This window comes from Crotalus tigris, unplaced genomic scaffold, assembly GCF_016545835.1.
Source record: "Crotalus tigris isolate CLP2741 ecotype Arizona unplaced genomic scaffold, ASM1654583v1 scf7180000021317.425702, whole genome shotgun sequence".
In the NCBI taxonomy this organism is placed as follows: Eukaryota; Metazoa; Chordata; class Lepidosauria; order Squamata; family Viperidae; genus Crotalus; species Crotalus tigris.
Genome location: NW_024098451.1, coordinates 23,741 through 43,049, shown reverse-complemented (window position 1 = coordinate 43,049; position 19,309 = coordinate 23,741). Strand labels below are relative to the sequence as shown.

General features: G+C 42.0%; 1 protein-coding gene across 2 annotated transcripts in view; it reads left to right on the top strand.

Moving 5' to 3' along the window:
- Window positions 1-19,309, top strand: part of LOC120320305 — a 101,155-nt gene that overhangs the window by 60,112 nt on the left and 21,734 nt on the right. For both annotated transcript variants that reach the window (XM_039369914.1, XM_039369913.1), the window contains exons 17-20: window positions 985-1,085; window positions 6,005-6,175; window positions 15,815-16,017; window positions 16,296-16,399. In XM_039369914.1, coding sequence (XP_039225848.1) covers window positions 985-1,085; window positions 6,005-6,175; window positions 15,815-16,017; window positions 16,296-16,399 — 579 coding nt within the window. The remainder of the gene's footprint in view (window positions 1-984; window positions 1,086-6,004; window positions 6,176-15,814; window positions 16,018-16,295; window positions 16,400-19,309) is intronic.

Below are 19,309 nucleotides of genomic sequence, written 5' to 3'. Positions count from 1 at the left end.
TCAGCTGGAATGTTGCAGCATCTGCAGGGTCTTGTGATTTATATTCAGATGCTTGGCAACTGATTCATATTTATGGTGGTCACAGTATCCCAGAATCACATGAAGTGACCAAAATCTGCTGGAACCACCCAGCAGATGGGAGGAATTGACAGCAGACGCTGCCAATCCTCAACAGAAATGCTCACAACAATGAAAACTTTGGACAGGATGAAGAGCGCCGCCGGGCGGGCAGGCAGGTGTCTTGCTCGGCCGTGGCTTGAGGGGCACTTTTTTCAGTGCCATTGTAACTTCGAACAGTCACTAAGCAAACTGTTGTAAGTTGAGGACTATCTGTACTTTATCACTTTTTTCCTTTTTTGTGGGGGGGTCATCAGGTTTTGGACACCTTGCTAGGCGACTGGTGTTACTCGGATATTGCCATATCCTAAAAGTGGTACGATGGGTGAAAAGGTTGAAAAGCCCTGGATTATACCACAACAGCAACCTCAGCAGTTTTTGGGGAGAGCAGTTGTCCCTGCATTTTTTGCAGTTACCTTTTACTCACACATAAAATTAATGTATAATGTGTTTTGAAAAAAATTAACATGCAAGAAAATAATCCAAGAGTTCATATTCTGGGAAGATTTGTCTAAAAATGTTTGATATCTATTAATTTATATTAAATGTATATAAATATGCTGATTTTTAAAAGATAACATAGAACAATGTGGAAATGAACCAGTCAATGAATTAACATGGGAGAAATTGGCATAGACCAACAGAAATAGAAACATCTGTTCCGTCTGTAACAAAATATACCACTTATTACACTATTATACAGTACACACACGTACACATGTACGCGTGCACGTGCGCGCACACACACATACACACACATACATGGGAAGTATCTGAATGTCTCTGTCTCTGCGTATTTATGTGCATAGATGATAATACAAATCATTTCAACTTTTGAAGTCTGTTGCTACCTTCATTTAATTTCAGATTGCCATACAATCGAAGACTGGTTATCCCTCACTTTCCAGAGATTCAGATCCATGATTAACCTCACAGATCTGATGTCGATTGATTCCAACTTCAATGGGGTAACATCAGCTATAATACTTGCTATCCAGACTAAAATCCTGATCCATTTTTTCCTAATGAACACATACTCACAATGACAGGGTTTGCATAGCAAGCTAGAATGGAGCCTTTGTGGTCAGCATGCTATTAATTTATTTGTTTCAGACAGCACATAATGAGAATACAAGATCAGAGTCTCTTTGTTTTGACCCTTAACAAGATGAAAATACAAATGTCCAATAAATAGAATAGAATAGAATAGAATAGAATAGAATAGAATAGAATAGAATAGAATAAACAGAGTTGGAAGGGACTTTGGAGGTCTTCTCGTCCAACCCTCTGCTCAGGCAGGAAACCCTATACCATTTCAGATGGTTGTCCAATCTCTTCTTAAAAACTTCCAGTGTTGGAGCATTCACAACTTCTGGAGGCAAGTTGTTCCACTGATTAATTGTTCTAACTGTCAGAAAAATTCTCCTTAGTTTAGGTTGCTTCTCTCTTTGATTAGTTTCCATCCATTGCTTCTTGCCTACCCTCTGGTGCTTTGGAGAATAGCTTGACTTCCTCTTCTTTATGGCAATCCCTGATATATTGGAACACTGCTATCATGGCACTCCTAGTCCTTCTTTTCATTAAACAAGACATACCCAATTTCAGCAACTATTCTTTATATGTTTTAGCCTCCGGACCCCTGATCATCTTTGTTGCTCTTCTCTGAATTCTTTCTAAACATCTTTTTATATTGTGGTGACCAAAACTGGATGCAGTATTCCAAGTGTGGCCTTATCTTGGCCTTACCAAGGCATTATAAAGCGATCACTTTATAATACTTCACATAATCTTGATTCTATGTCTCTGTTAATGCAGCCTAGAACCGTGTTCGTTGTTTTGGCAGTTGCAGCACACTGCTGGCTCATATTTAAGTGATTGTCCATTAGGACTCCAAGATCCCTGTCACAGTTATTACTATTGAGTGAGGCACCACCTATACTGTACTGTACATTTGGTTTTTCTTGCCTAAATGAGGAAACTTACTTTTTTCACCATTGAATGTCATGTTGTTAGATAGCGCCCAATGTTCAAGTCTGTCAAGATCCTTTTGTATCTTAAGCCTGTCTTTCGGAATGTTGGCTATTCCTGCCAGCTTGGTGTCGTCTGCAAATTTGATGAGTTCCCCATACATCCCCTCATCCAAATCATTGATGAAGATGTTGAAGGGTACTGGCCCTAAAACAGAGCCTTGGGGTACCCCAGTGCATACTTCCTTCCATGTAGATGCAGTTTCATTAAGGATTACATGTGTCAACCTCTGCCTGAAATCTCCACCGAGAAACACACCAGAGTCAAAAAGTCTCTAATGTTATCTTTAATGGGCTCAATCATAACAGCAAGTTAGAAAGCAAAAGCTGGCTCTAATGAAAAGGCAGGAAGCAATTAATTAAAAGAGTAACTATCCTCCTCTCTCCTCTGACTAGTCAGGTCACATTATCCAATAGAATTCCCCATAATTGTTATGAGAAGCATTCTCGGTTCACCAAAACAGTAGTTTCATTTCTCTAGCTTTTTTCATAATGATAAACCACCTGAGAGTTCCACTCTCTCCCCATATCCCCTCCCCACTCTGTAAGCAAGCTAAAGGCACTCAGCGCTCCTAAAGGCAGCTGGGTTCATAGCTTGACAACATGTTGAGTGTGGTTGGTCAGCCAGTTACAAATCCAAGTGGTAGTGATGCTGCCTAATCCACACTTTTTCAATCTTGTCAAGTAAGTAGGTTGTGGCCTACTTTATCAAATGCCTTACTGAAGTCCTAGTAAATTATATCCACAGCATTCTTCCACTAATTTTGTCACCTTGTCAAATAAAGCAAAAAGATTTGTCTGGCATGATCTGTTTTTGACAAACCCAAGTTGGCTTTTGGTTATAACTTCGTTTTCTTCTATGTGTTCACTGATTCATTGCTTGATTATCTTCTCCAGAATCTTCCCAGGGATTAAAGTCAGGCTGATAGGTCTGTAGTTTTCTGGATCTATTTCTTTCCTGTTTTGAAGATGGGAACTACATCAGCTCTTTTCTAGTCCTCTGGTAGTTCCCTGGTGCTCCAGGATCTTTGAAAGATACAATTCAGTGATTCTGAGATCACATCTGCCAGTTCCTTCAGAACTTTGGGGTGTAAATTTCTGGTTTTGCATCGTTTCAAAACGGATGCAGGAAGGCAATGCTATGCTTTCCATGCCTGATTTCAACCTACTGGGGGCCTTAAAAGGGCCTAAAGTTGCCCCAAAGAGGCGATGAAGAAGGAGGGGTGCTTTGTCGATCATGGAGAGACAGTGGTCTTTCCGTTCGATCTGAGGAAAGCCCTCCAAATTGGCAGGGGAAAGACTGGCTACATTCCTATGGCCAGTCATTCAGTCAGACAACCAAAGAAGAAAAGCACTAATTAACATTGTAAACAGCATGTTTGGAACTGAGTGAGAACATGATCCTTTCTTTACTATTTTACAACTGAATTTCCTGGGAAAGGCTCCCAAGAAGCTTTTTTCTTGTTTTTTACATGTTGAAAGAAGCTTTTTTTTGTTATTTTTTACTTTTGTTACAAGCCTTAGTTCATTTTGAGCCTTAGCTTTTCCTCACTTCATCTTTGCAAGCTTGAGCTAATTGCTGATATTCTGCCTTAGTTATGTTCCCCTCTTTCTACTTTTTATACCTGTCCTTTTTGTCTTTCAGTTTAGTAGAGAGTTTTTTATGCAGCCATGCTAGTTTCTTTTGAGACCTGTTATTTTTCTTCTTCATTGTGCTAGACTGGGCTTTTATAATTTCACTTTTAAAATTTTCCCAAGTATCTTGAGTTGTTTCCCCTTGAGGATTCTCATCCATGGAATCCTTCTCAAGCTCTCTCTAAGTCAGTGGCTCTCAACCTTTTTAATGCCGTGACCCCAACCGGTTGTAAATCGAGGAATCCACGCGTGCCAGCACCCGCTGGCCTCCCACCTCCCACCCCTGACCTTCTTTTACTTACATTTTTAGTAGTTGCTCAGCAGGGAGGGGTGGAAGCTTCCAGACAGCTTGCCTTCGCTGCAGACAACTTGCAGCACCATTTGCAGACGGGGGCTTTTGGCGGGCTCAGCAGGGCAGAGACAGTCTGGACAATTCCTATTGGCTTTTGAAAGCCAATAGAATTAGACTCTATTCAAGAGAGTCTATTCTATTGGCTTTCAAAAGCCAATAGAATAAAAAGGAGTAGCACAGCTAAGGAAAAAGGGGAAAAAATGGCGGACTGTGTTGTTTGGCGACCCCCGTGAAATGGGGGGTCACCAAATGGGGTTGTGACCCACAGGTTGAGAATCGCTGCTCTAGGTTTATTGAAACTAGCTCTCTTAAAGTCCAAGACTCTAGTCTGGCTATGTTCTATTGCTTATGCTTGCATAATGTTGAATTCCAATATTGCATGATCACTCCTCCTTCCAAGTTTCCTGTGGCTTCAACACCTTTTATCATTTCATCTCTGTTAGTGAGAATTGTCCAATATGACTGATCTCCTAGTTCTCTTCTCTACTTTTTGGGAGACAAAGTTGTCTGCTAGGTTTGTCAAGAACATGTTTGATGTCAGGGTGGTTAAAATCACCCATTACTGTTATGATGTGCTTCCTATATACCTTAGACTAGCAAAAAGTTCATCTATTTCCTCTGTTTGGTTGGGTGGCCTATATAGTATACACCTATGGCAATGTCATTCCCCTCCCCCTTTATATTAACTCAAATGCATTCAAGACAGTTTTCATCGTTGTTGTGCTCTGTTTCTGTAGAGATGTTGTTACTTCTTATATATAATGAAACTCCACCGCCTCTTTTATTTGGTCTGTTTCTTTTAAATAAACAAATAAAAAAGTAGAATTATACTAAATTGCTTGGATACATCCAAAAGCATGTTCTTCTTTTTGCCTGTAAAGATAAACTTGGCAATTGCACTGTTTGATAATATATTTAGTATGTTGTGTGAATAGATGTTCTATTAATAATACATGTGTGAAGAATTGCATACCTAAAGCTCATACTTTTCCTAAATCAATATTCAGTCATTTCTAGATTAGAATCTGCATATAATTTTTGCATGCAAATCTATATAAAAAAAAATTCTCCTCAATATCAGCCTGGTAATGGTATCCCATTTTATTCCTCACAAACTGGAAGAGGCTGCTAGATGGAGATGGTATTACCATCTGGCAAAGTGAGGCTGCTGTTTCTGGAGCACTGGAGCATTCCTAAACCAGCCAATCATCTTCATTTGCAAAGCAAGAGGGTACATTCCCTCACTATTGCTGCAATAAGATTTAAGTGTATTTTTTTCTAAAATATAACTCTCACAAATGCTTACCATTCACCCCAATTATTGAATTGATGGACTCAGCCTTCTATCCTTTCCAGGTCAGTAAAATAAGGACCCAGATTATTGGGGGCAATATGCTGAGACTCTGTAAACTGCTTGGAGAGGGCTGTAAAGCACTGTGAAGCAGTATATAAGTCTAAGTACTATTGCTATTCAGGTAATACCTTCAGTTACTGTAGGTTATTCTTACTACATTGGAGGAACCCTATTGGATAAGTTCAAATCCAAAGCATATCTAGTCCCCTGTCTCGACTTCCTACCGTTCCTTTCTCCTGAAGTACAGGACTATATGTGCCACATACGTTGTCCTGGATCTCTTAAAATCTAATGTGTGGGAAGTTATTTCCAATTGCCAACTGTCTCTGGGTGGTGACTACACATTGCTTTTTGACTCCACCTACAAAAATATCTTAGTCTATCAAATATAGATTAATCCAGGCCATTTGAATTTAGTTGTTTTTGATCCAAATATGACATAGTGCTGATTCAATAGATATGGTAGAAAGCAGAAGAGAAAAAATTCCATTCACATTGTCCTTTGCTTCTCTCCTTTAGATAGCCTATGTAAAGGAACTCTCAGTTGCTCAACTTGCTCAGCTCACAGTGACAGAAGAAGTGCTCAGCTCCACTGACAAGGTGATGAAAGTATTTCAAAGACTGGGTCATTTCCCAAGCCTTGAAGCCTTAGCAGCATATTGGGATGAATTCAACATTGCCTTTGAAAAGGTATAGTTTTCTTTAAGAAACACTTCAATTTGCATGAATAATTTATGGCTTCTATACTTTTAGTTCCCATTGGGGATGGGTTGGCAACCTAATGCCTTTTTAATGTGTATATGATTTAATGACACAAAGTTGGCTACTTGATACTATCTATTGTAAATAATAGCAGTATGCTTCTGTCCTAATGGATCATTGTACTCAAAGAAGTATTGCAGTCATTTAGGGGACTGGACCTATCATACACAGGCTTCAATGTATAACCCATCGAGACTTATGATCTGAACAATCATGATATTACAGAATTGATTTTGTGGAAATTTAATAATCATGAATTTTCTCTAAATAATGTTGGTCTAGTAATTCTCAAAAATTTGAAAACTTTCTCTACTAAAATTTGCAAGGCAACCATACATGTTCATGTCATTTGCAATTCCCCAGATTGAAGAAAACAGAACATCCATATTGGTCAATATTGGTCAGGCTGTTTTCCTGTTTTGTTACATAGGTCTGTAAGAAAGGTTTTTTTATGCCTAGCTTCCAAAACTACAAGTCATTTGGATATGAAGATCTGCATTAGCTAGCAGTAATTTGGACAAATTGCCTGTAAGGACCCACCCCACTTTGCATCTTAAGAAGACAGAACTCTTGGAATCTTTCTTCCAACAGGCATCTTTATTAAGAGAAACTGGTTGCAGGTATTCTAGACAGGACTTGGGGTCCAAGCTCTCCCATTCAAGGTTTTAAGGGGTTCTCCAGTAGCCCCACCCAATCACCCCCTTCTTCCAGCGACAGTCTCAGGCATTACACTCCCACCCCCTCTTCCTTACTGCCGGCTGGATGGAGACTTCAGAGAGAACTACATGAAAGGTAATAGCCCCATTCTTATGGTTAGTCCTTTTGATGATATCCATATTCAGTCGCTTTGAAGTGTACTGAAGGAAGTGAGGGCCATAAAGCCCCTTTGTTCACCCCCTTCCCTTCATCGTATGACAGAATCCAGAGAAGGTAGAAATGGGATTTTCTATAGTTGATATCTAGAGATGAAATCTAATTGGATTCTGACATTGCCTTTATTCATCCATTTTTCTCTTTTCCTAACCATCATCAGATGTGGCCATGAAGTACCTCATTCCTTAGGGCAGGCATTTTTTCACTCTTGACAACAGATCTCCCCAAATTACAGTACTCAAAAATAGATTTTCTTGTGAATGGAAGGTGCAAATCAGAAATATTCAAAGCAATTTAAAACAATTCAGACCTACAAAGCTTTTTTCCACTCCGTATGTGGAAAGAGATGGGGGGGGGTCATGCAAAGAGTTTCCAAGATTTTAAACTCTTCTGATGTTCTGTACCCCAACTAGACAATATCCTTGTCCATTTTCATCTTTCCAAGCCTTTTCAATAAGTACAATAATAACTTTTATCAGGCTAATCGAAGACACACAAAGTCTCAGAAGTCGACACACAGAGGGCCCAGGTCTTTGGTCCAGGTAAGATCTTGTACATTGTGGAAAAAAGCCCATCTTAAGTTATTATTTGAACTAATAGCCTCTTCAGTAGTTTAATTATTGTAGGTATCTATATTAACAGCTTGTTGTGCTGAAAAACAGTGTGGTTCTGGATTTTTCAAGGATATGTGACACAGTTTGATAACTTGAACAATTATAGTGGTAAATAATAAAAGCATTAGTTGTCTAGTTTTCAATACACTTTTTCTAAAGTGCCAAATAGGATCTATGTAACAGAATCTTCGATGTATTTATGTGTATTACACTTTCAGGAAACTACTCTGTGCAGTTTACTTAGCTGAATTATCCCACAATGACCTCTGAAAATGGTAGTATTCTCTGAATGAGAATTTGCAAAACCTCCTCTCCAAGAAGTCCTTTAGACCTATATACCCTACTTCCACCTCCTCCCATGAAACAACAGCTTGGTAGTTATTATTGCCACCATACAATATCTTAGTTGGCACTTTCCCCTTTCAAAAGCTATTATTACAAATGAAACACAACCTCCTGGTCCTGTAAAGCTTGGCTCATGGCTAGGAGAATCAACCCTTCATACCTCTTTGCTTTGAAAGATATATCAATTTCACAAGAAAGAAATGCAATCACTTTTATTTGAAAAAAGAATTTGGAAAGATCCCTTTGCAGCTTTAGGTGCAGAATATTCAGTGTCAAAGGATATGAAAATATAGAGCTGTATAAATCAGATATATGACTCAAAAGGATCCCCTATAGAAAAATAGAGACAGCTCTGCAACTCTGCTGTAAAGAGATTCTAAGCTGCATAAAATGCACTTGTTCTGTACATAGAAAATAAAATTTTGCTTCTGCAGTCTTCTGGATCAGAAACATCTGAGGGCAGGAAAAGAAACAATAGATGCAAGCTAATCAAGGAAAAATTAATTTAGAACTAAGGAGAAATTTTCTGACAGTTAGAACAATTAATCAGTGGAATGACTTGCCTCCAGTTATTATGGATGGACAACAATTTGTCTGAAATGGTATCGGGTTTCCTGCTTGAGCAGACGGTTGGACTAGAACAGGGCTTTTCAACCTTTTCACCCATTGTACCACTTTTAGGATAGGGCAACATCCAAGTACCACCAGTTGCCTAGAAAGGTGTCAAAAACTTAATGACCCCCCCCCAAAAAGGGAAAAAAGTGATAAGTACAGGTAGTCCTCGACTTACAACAGTTTGCTTAGTGACTGTTCAAAGTTACAATGGCACTGAAAAAAGTGCCCCCCAAGCCACAGCCGAGCAAGACACCTGCCTGCCCATTCGGCTGTGCTCTTCCTCCTGTCCAAGGTTTTCATTGTTTTGAGCATTTCTGTTGAGGATTGGCAGCGGGGGTGGAGCGGGGGGGTGTTTGGTTTTTATTCCCCCCGTCTGCTGGGTGGTTGCAGCAGGTTTTGGTCACTTCACATGACCCTGGGACACTGTGACCATCATAAATATGAATCAGTTGCCAAAAATCTGAATGTAAATCAAAAGACCCTGGAGATACTGCAACATTCCAGCTGATCGGCGCTTCCTCTGGGCTCAGCAGAAGCACCAGGATCAGGGCCGAGCTCCAGTTGGAGTCTGGCACTGATCCTGGCACTTCCACTGAGCCCTGACAGCCCCAAAGAAGCACCGATCAGCCGGAAAGCAGCACTGATCCTGGCAGCCATCTCTCACTCAGGCTTCTGCGATGCTGCCACTAGTTCAGCTCATTCCCTTCCCCCACTACCACTTTTCTAGGATGGTTGCGTACCACCTGCCAGGTGCCAATGTACCACAGGTAGTACCCATACCACTGGTTGAAAAGCCCTGGACTAGAAGACTTCCAGAGTCCCTTCTAACTCTGTTATTTTGTTATACAAGTTTCTGGTTAAACATTATCTATATCTATTGAAATGACCAGATTCCAGAAGCAACAATTCTCTGGTTGCTTTCTTGGATTTTTTTTTTACAATTTCATGCTTACATACACAACCCCATTTTTTTATCTCTAGCTTTCCAGTTTTAAAAAAATATACTATTACTCTGGTTCTTATATTCATCTTCCAATTATTACTACAAATGGACAAAAATGTAACTAAGAGCATTAACAAAGCATGCTAAAGAATAAATAAGAGATGGTGTGGCAGTGGTTGTGATCTTCCATGAATAATAGATTTATTATCCTGTGATTTGATTTGTCCAGTTGAGAAATAGATACTTCTTGAGTCAAATTTCTGAGATATTTTAAGACTTGATAGGTGTAATGATAAGGAAAAGCATTCCAATTATATTTCATCTATTATTATTAACTATGGAAAACCCCATTCCCGCCTTCCCTGAATTCTGTCATACGATGAAGGGAAGGGTGTGAACAAAGGGGCTTTATGGCCCTCACTTCCTTCAGTACACTTCAAAGAGACTGGATGTGGATACCACCAAAAGGACTAACTAAGCTATTAGCTTTCATGTACTCCTCTCTGAAGTCTACCTCCTGTCGGCAGTGAGAGAAAGGGGGTGGGAATGTAATGCCTGGGACTGTTGCTGGAAGAAGATGCCTGTAACCTGTTTCTCTTAATAAAGATGATTGTTGGAAGAAAGATTCCAAGAGTTCTGTCTTCTTAAGATGCAAAGTGGGGTGGGTCCTTACATTAGATAGGACTTACAAAATTAATCCACCTGGAAGGGAGACCCTTGCCGGGGGGTTTTGCAAAAATTTACCATGTCAGACAATGGAGCAAGAGAGGGGGAAAACTCCCTGGAAAGAGAGCCGCTGACCCAGTTGGAACCTTGCCAGATGTTGGGATCCGAGAGGTCAGATTCCTCAGGAGAAGAGGTGGTAGATACACAAGACCACAAGCCTCGCTGGTCAATGGACATTGGAAAGAAAGGCGAGTGGGAAAAGAAATCAAGAAAGGTGACGTGAGACGGGGGGCCAAGCAACCAGAATGGAAGCAGGAGATGGAGAAATCCGTGCACGCCAGCGAAGAGGAAGGGAGCTGGGCACCGTACTCAGACTGGATCTAGAGAAAGCTATCGACCTGATGAAGAGAACTCTCAGCTCCCTAGGAGAGGAGAATCCTGAGCCCTACGGCCGCCCCAGCTCCTGGAGCCATAAAGGGAGAGACACCGAGGGGGAAGTGGAACCTGCAGCCCAGGAGACATCTGCTGATCCAGTAGTCCCCACCCCCTGCCGAACCACAGATGGCGATCTGGATGGAAGACACTACCACCAACAACGAAGGCACCGATCCATTCCAAGACGTCCGCCGCTGGGTGTGAAATTCAAAGGGGAGCCAACACGCTTGGGGTTTTTCCTAACCCAAGTCCTCAACTACATGGAGGAATACAGGCGGGACATCCCCAGCGACAAGGACCGCATCCGGATCGTGAAATCTGCCCTGGACAGACCGGCCGCAGATTGGGTGGTAAACTTGCATGACTCCAATACCCCAGAGCTCAATGACTTCAACCATTTCATGTCCTCTCTGATAAGGTGATTTGAGGACCCCCTGGATAATCGCAAAGCCTGTGAAAGGATAAAGCAAGGCAAACGCCCAGTGGTCGTATATACGCAAGATTTCTGGGCCATTGCCAGCAAACTGAACTGGCCAGAAGACATCCTCCTTAGCCATTTCAAAAATGGACTAAATTATGACCTATATGATGCTTGCCTGCCCCGAGGGGACCCATACCAACTTGAGGAATGGTATGTCTTGGCAGAGGAAGCAGAGATCAACATATTGAAGAGGCACCACCGAGGAAAACAATGGAGCCACCCCCCCTTAGTTGTCACACGAACCAGTGAAACCATTGGCCACAGCCAAGAAGCAAACGGGGTGTTTCAAGTGCGGAAGAGAAGGGCATCGAGCTGTAGAATGCCGCTCCAAAGCCCCCCAGCACAACCCAGACAGATCCCCGATCAGCAAATCTGAAAAGTCTCCAGCTAAACCAAAAGAAACTGCCACGAGAATGATGGAAATTGTGGAACCCCCCCACCTCCGCTCATCAAGGGGAAAGAACTCCAGCCTACACCTCAGGGCCGGTGGACGCCTCAGACGACAGCTCGGAGGGTGAACCCCTGGTAAGTGGACGCATCGCACCCATCCTCAAGACAGTTAACTATATTAATTCCCCCCATGCCCGAAGCTGTGAAGGTGAAAGCCTTAATAGACTCTGGCTGCACCCGCTGCCTCATTAGCCCAACACTAGTGGGGAATCTGGGCATCCCATTGAGGAGACTGGAACAACCAATCTCATTTGGCCAGTTAGATGGATCCATAGTAGGGGGGGGGGTGCCAGCTACCCTAGCCACTCTATCAATACACCTCTCCCTGGGCAAACATGAGGAGGACATAATGTTTGTGGTGACCCCAGGCATGGAATGCCCAATGATCCTAGGGATGGAATGGTTAAAAAATGGAACCCCTGGGTGAATTGGAGAACAGCAGAAATCAAATTCCCGAAGGGGGACCCTATGGACTTAAAACCCCAAGGGGGACTACGAGAACCAAGAACAGAAAAAGAATCCATGGGGGAGGAAAAGGGGCCACCAAAAATACCAGAGGAATACAGAGACCTTGCTGAAGTTTTCAGTGAAGAGAGGGCAGGTGAGCTTCCCCCCCACTGACCCACAGACTGTGCCATTGAATTCAAGCCTGGGGCAAAACTCCCGAAGCCCAGATTACTCCATGAGCCCAAAGGAGAAGGAGGAAATGGAAAGATTCATTTAAAAAAACCTAGAAAGGGGGTTCATTGAGCCAGCCACGCCTAAAGTGCCTGCCCCAGTCCTCTTTAGAGAGAAGAAGGACGTCTCTTTATACTTATGCGTGGACTATAGGGCCCTGAATACAATCAGTGAAAGCAACCTATACCCTCTGCCCCTCATGAAGGACATGCTGTCACATCTCTCGAAAGGGAAATTTTTGTCTAAACTAGACCTAAGGGAAGCTTACTATCGCGTGAGAAGTAAGGAAGGGGATGAATGGAAGACCGCATTTAATTGCCCCATGGGGTGCTACCAATTCAAAGTCTTGCCATTTGGATTACAAGGGCCCCCCGCAGTATTTATGCAATTAATCAATGATGTTCTAAGGAATCACCTGTTTAAGGGGGTCCTTGTTTACTTAGACGACATTCTTATCTTCACCAAAACAAAAGAGGAACATGTCAACCTTGTCAGAGCAGTTTTAAAGAAACTGCGAGCCGCCCACCTATATGCCAAACTCTCGAAATGCAAATTTACACCAGGAAAGGATAGACTACCTAGTTATCTCATATCCCCCCAGGGCATTGAAATGGACCCTGAGAAGGTCAGAGCAGTGTTAGATTGGGTACCACCCTGCACAAGAAAGCAACTACAAGGTTTCCTGGGCTTTGCAAACTTTTACTGCCAATTCATCCCCTCATTTGCCCAGATAGCCCTGCCCCTCACTAACTTACTAAAGATGAAGGGAGCATCCTCAGTAAAACCTAGCCAGCCACTAACATGGACAATGGAGTGCCAAGCAGCATTTGAGAGATTAAGCGGTATATAAGTCTCATAAATAAATAAATAAATAAATAAATAAATAAATAGACTTTTTTCTGCCGAACCAGTACTGAGGCACCCAGACATGGATAAGCCCTTCATAATACAGGCGGATGCAAGTGATGTGGCAGTGGGGGCTGTTCTATTACAAGAAAACGATGAAGGGGTATTGCAACCCTATGCATATATATCCAAGCAACTCACGGAAACAGAACAGCGCTGGCCTGTATGGGAGAAAGAGGCATATGGGATACGTTGGTCATTACTCATATGGCGACAGTTCCTGGAAGGCAAAAAAATCCCCTTCCAGATGTGGACTGATCACAAAAATTTGGAAGCCCTGAAAGCGCCTAGGAAACTCAATCCCAAACAAGTCTGCTGGTCCCAGCATTTTCACCAGTTCCAATTTAAGCTCAAACATTTGCCAGGGGAAAAGAAATATAACAATATAACAGCACGCAAGCCACAGACGCTAAACCAATGATGGCAGAGTCACAACTGGCAGCACCAGTAACCACCAGAACCCATGCTAAATTAAAACCACAACTGGACAGCCAAACTGGAATTGAATTCCGGAAAAGCTTGGGAACAGATGAATGGTTCCAGAAAAACAAAAATGTGTGCACAATGAGAGACAGGTTGCCTTGGGTAGGGGAAAAGTTATATATACCAACACCCCAACGAGTCACATTCATGCAGCTTTGCCATAACACAAAATCAGTAGAACATTTTGGATTTGTGAAAACTTTACACTTAATTAAACGGCAATTTTGGTGGCCATCCATAAAAAAGGACATAGAAAGCTACATGGCCAGCTGCCCAAAATGTGCAACTGCAAAGAGGTTGCAAGGGAAATTGTCAGGACTATTACAAACAGTGGCAAGTCCCTCAGCCCCCTGGAGAGAAATAGCCATGGACTTTATAGTGGAATTGCCAGAAAGCAATGGGAATACTGCTGTCTGGATGGTCATGGACTTGTTTTCCAAACAGGTGCACTTTATCCCTTGCCAAAAGATTCCCACCGCAAAAGCCTTAGCGAAACTTTTCATCCAGGACATTTATAGAGTGCATGGGGCACCCCAACGCATCATCTCTGATAGGGGAGTGCAATTTACGTCTGCATTTTGGAAGGAATTTTTATCCCTTTTAGGGACCACCCAGGGACTGACATCCAGCCATCATCCACAAGGGAATGGGGGGCTGAAAAAATGAAGTCAGTACTTGAGCAATATTTAAGATGTTTTCTTAATTTCCAACAGACCAATTGGGCGGACTTACTCCCTTTTGCAGAAGTTGCCTACAATAATGCAGTCCACTCCAGCACAGGTTATACTCCTTTTCAAATAGCCATCGGTCAAAGCTTCAACCCCATGCCAGAATTAACCCTAAACGAACCAACCATCCCATCACTGAAAGAATGGATGGAAAAACTACAAAACACCTGGCCAATAGTTAGAAAAGCACTAAATGAAGCTAGGCAGGCATACAAAGCACAAGCTGATAAAAAGGGGTTGAGCCTACACCATTCATTATAGGTGAAATGGTGTACTTATCTACAACATACCTAAAATCCCTACAACCTTGTAAAAACTTGGACCAAAATGTATAGGGCCTTTTCCAATTAAAAGAATCATAAACCCAGTAACAGTAGAATTAGAATTACCAAAAGATCTCAGGCAAATACACCCAATTTTTCATTGCAGCTTGCTGAAAAGAGAGCATCAGTCATTTTTACGGCCAAAAATCCCCCCACCACCACCTCCAATCATGGTGGAAGGTGAACAACACTTCGAAATAAAGGAAATCCTTGACTCTAGGAGATATCATGGAGCGACTCAGTACCTAGTTGCATGGAAATATCTCTCTGCCTCACAAAACGAATGAGTCCATAAACGTCATGTCAGAGCCCCGAAGCTATTAAAGAAGTTTCACACAGAGTATCCTAACAAGTCTGACTAACTTTTATACCTGTTTTGTTTTCTTTCAGGTGGATCTATCTTATTTTTAAGGGGGCAGGATGTCAGAATCCAATTATATTTCATCTCTAGTTATTAACTTCAAAGAGAAAGGGGGCAGGATGTCAGAATCCAATTATATTTCATCTCTAGTTATTAAAACCCCATTCCTGCCTTCCTGGATTCTGTCATACGATGAAGGGAAGGGGATGAACAAAGGGGCTTTATGGCCCTCACTTCCTTCAGTACACTTCAAAGAGACTGGGTGTGGATACCCCCAAAAGGACTAACCATAACAATGGGGCTATTAGCTTTCATGTACTCCTCTCTGAAGTCTACCTCATGTCGGCATTGAGAGAAAGGGGGTGGGAATGTAATGCCTGGGACTGCCGCTGGAAGAAGGGGGTGATGGGGGGGCTACTGGAGAACCCCTTAAAACCTTGAATGGGAGAACTTGGACCCCAAGTCTTGTCTAGAATGCCTCCAACCGTTTCTCTTAATAAAGATGCCTGTTGGAAGAAAGATTCCAAGAGTTCTGTCTTCTTAAGATGCAAAGTGGGGTGGGTCCTTACAAACCCATTTTAAAAGCAGAAATAGAACCACCACTGTTATTTCTTTCTTACCAGCCATCTCACTCAGAGTCATGGTGGGTTTTCATCCCTCTTTTAGCGCACTCTCAACATTTCAATGGAAGTGAAAACATTCTTGCTTACCAAGACAATTGAAAGGTTGCAGAAGGAATTTCCAAGTTTCACAGATCTTGACTATCAACTTTGGTTTGAAAAGAGGCTTGTGATGGTGCTGCCAAGTGTAACCACTGCTATTCTTCAACAAATCCCCATCAGTATTTCCTGCAAAGCCTACGAATCTGTGTGAGTCTTCACTTGTTTGCTAGTTGTTTGGGGGAGGGGAAAGGCTGCAGCCTTATCTTTATATCTAAAAAGGATAAAACGAAAATAAGAATGTACTTTAGCTTAACTTTTTGATTCAATGGTCCATAGCACTGTTTCTTAACCATGTCAACTTGAAGATGTGTGAACCTCCATTTTTTTGAGGAGAATTCTGGGAGTTGGGCTCCCACTGGGCTAGAATAGGATTCAATTCCTGTATGTATTGACTAAATATAACTACAGTAATTTTTGTCTTTCAGGATTGCTGGGATTGACAGCGGTTTTTTTGAAATGTCACAGAAAAGGAAAACAGATATTTTAAACTACATAGTGTCCTTCCTCACCCAAAAGTCTCAAACAACTGGTAACTAATTTAAATATAGAGAGATCTAGAAGAATTAGAACAATGATTAACAAAGATTTCTGTCTGTGCTACTGTTAAGCTATTTGTAGCTCAACAAAATCTCATTAAAGTTCATAAACCTGTGAGATTTAGACATATTTTATTGCATTTTATGTGAAGGCAAATCATATCTGGGAGAAAGCAGTAGAAATCCTGAATTCTTCAGGCATTGATTGCATTTCCAAACCTTAGCTTAGGGAAAATATTGCCATTTATCTTGTATTGACGCTTCATTTAGAAATTGAAGGATGATTTCCAAAGAATGACAACACTAAGAGAAGTGCCAGGATGGTCTTGAAAAGGGTTTATTAAAAAATCGCCCTTGAACATATTTACAGCATCTGAAAGATACTGTACAACCCCAAACAAGTGGGTGAGCTCAAATGACATGGCAATGTTCCAGAAATCAATTCAGTTTTATGGCCCTTTTCCCCACTTCCCACCCTTTGGAATCCTTACGTGATTCTGTTTTCTAGCAAGGGGAAATTAATGCTTATATGTACACTCTTTGGTCAGAAAGGGATTACAGGAGAGCAAGTACAGGAGGTACACAATGGGAAATATACATGGAAAGTAATGCCTTAGCACTGGCTGTTTGCTCAGCATGCTCCCAGATGCTTAGGAGACAGAAAAAAGCCTTTAGGGTGAAACTAATTACAGTCTTGCCAATTTCAGATGTGGAAGGTGTTAATCAACTAAGCTCTCAGAGCTAACTGAGGCCAGCACCTTTTCGATAAGTGCTGCTGCTACCACCATCACTGGGAAGAAAAGCACTGTATGAACAGATAGCTTGTTTAAGCAAACTTTCCTCTCTGCAAGGGGGGAAAGTCTGCAAAGTGGGAGAAAGGGTTAGGATCAGACTACTGGGCACAGGACAACAAGTCTTAAGATGGAGCAGGAAGCAAGGCACAGGGGCATTACTACTGAAAAAAATGAAAATAACATATATATATGTTTAACATATATATATATATATGTTAAACATATATATATGTTTTCTGAGGTTTTCGCGGGTATTTGTATGTAGGTCTTTGGTTGTTCGGGTTTTCTCCCACGTAAAATTGGAAGTGTCTTGGCGACGTTTCGACGAAGTCCCATTCGTCATCTTCAGGCTGGTGCTTTCAGCTTCGTGCCTCGAGCAGCAGTGTGTGGTCTTGGCTGTTTCTTCCTTTTAACTGCCAGTGGAGGTATGAACTGATTGGGTGGGAGCTTGGCTGTGTTCTGATTGGGTGGAGGTGTGTTCTGATTGGTTAGGGGCTTGGCTGTGCTCTGATTGGCTGGGGGGTTGGCTGTGCTCTGATTGGCTGGGGGGTTGGCTGTGCTCTGATTGGCTGGGGGAGTGTTCTGTTTGGTTGTGCTCAGGTTAGTCTGAGTTGCAGAGGGATTCAAGATTTTGGGCTGCCCTGCCATTCCTTGGCTTCGCGTTCGTGGTCGTGCTTCCTCTTCATGGAGGGTGTCAGTTTGCTTCATGTATGGATTGGGGGGGTTTAAAGTGGCTAATGATGCAGCTGTGGTCTGGCTTCTGGTTTGTGGTCGTGCCTCATAGTCAGTGTGGCTTTGGGTTTGTTTTTTGCGTGGATGTTTGGTGGTGACATCCTGTGTGGTTTTTGTGAGTGTGGGTCTGGTATCATTTTTTGTGTTAGGGAGTCGTTTGTCAATGAGGGCGGGTTTCCAAATGGCTGGTAGGCGGGAGGTATCATCTCGCTTGTTCATGCTGTGTGGGCGTTTTTCTATCTCGATGGCTTCTCTGATTATTCTGTTATTAAAATGTTCACTTTTGGCAATGGTTCTGGTATTTTTAAAGTCAATTTCATGTCCTGTAGCTTTAAGGTGTTGGACCAGGGAAGATGTTGGTTCCTCTTTTTTGACTGAGTTCTTATGTTCTTCAATGCGTGCACTTATTCTTCTGTTGGTTTGTCCGATGTATGTGGTGGGACAAGTGGTGCATGGGATTTCGTATACTCCTTGATTTTCTAATTCAATTTTATCTTTGGGGTTTCTAAGGATGGTGGATATTTTTCTGTTTGTGCAGAATGCTGTTTTGATGTTGTGTTTATGGAGGATCTTACTGATTCTGTCTGTGGTGCCTTTTATGTATGGGAGGAGGGCTTTGCCGTTTTCTTGTTCTTTGTCTTGGATTTTAGTGGGGGTTTCTTTTTGGATTAGGTTTGTAATCTTATTTCTATGGAATCCATTGGATGTTAGTACATTGGTGAGAGTGTGTAGTTCGGGTTTTAGGTGTTGTTCGTCAGCTAAGCATTTTGTTCTGGAGATGAGTGTCTTGGCTACAGAGTTGATCTGTGCTGGGTGGTGGTGTGAGAGAGCGTGCAGATAGCGGTTTGTGTGTGTTTTCTTCTGGTAGATGGTGTGTCCTAGGGAGCCATTGGATTTCTTGTAGACTAAGACATCCAGGAAGGGAAGTTGGTTGTTAGCTTCTGTTTCCATGGTGAACTGTATTTTGGGGTGTAGGCTGTTGAGGTGTGTGAGGAAGTTGTCCAGTTTTTCTTTCCCATGTGGCCAGATTATGAAGGTGTCGTCTACGTATCTGAGCCAGAGTTTGGGTTTGTGATCCGATTTTTCTAGAGCTTGGGTTTCAAACTACACACTCTCACCAATGTACTAACATCCAATGGATTCCATAGAAATAAGATTACAAACCTAATCCAAAAAGAAATCCCCACTAAAATCCAAGACAAAGAACAAGAAAACGGCAAAGCCCTCCTCCCATACATAAAAGGCACCACAGACAGAATCAGTAAGATCCTCCATAAACACAACATCAAAACAGCATTCTGCACAAACAGAAAAATATCCACCATCCTTAGAAACCCCAAAGATAAAATTGAATTAGAAAATCAAGGAGTATACGAA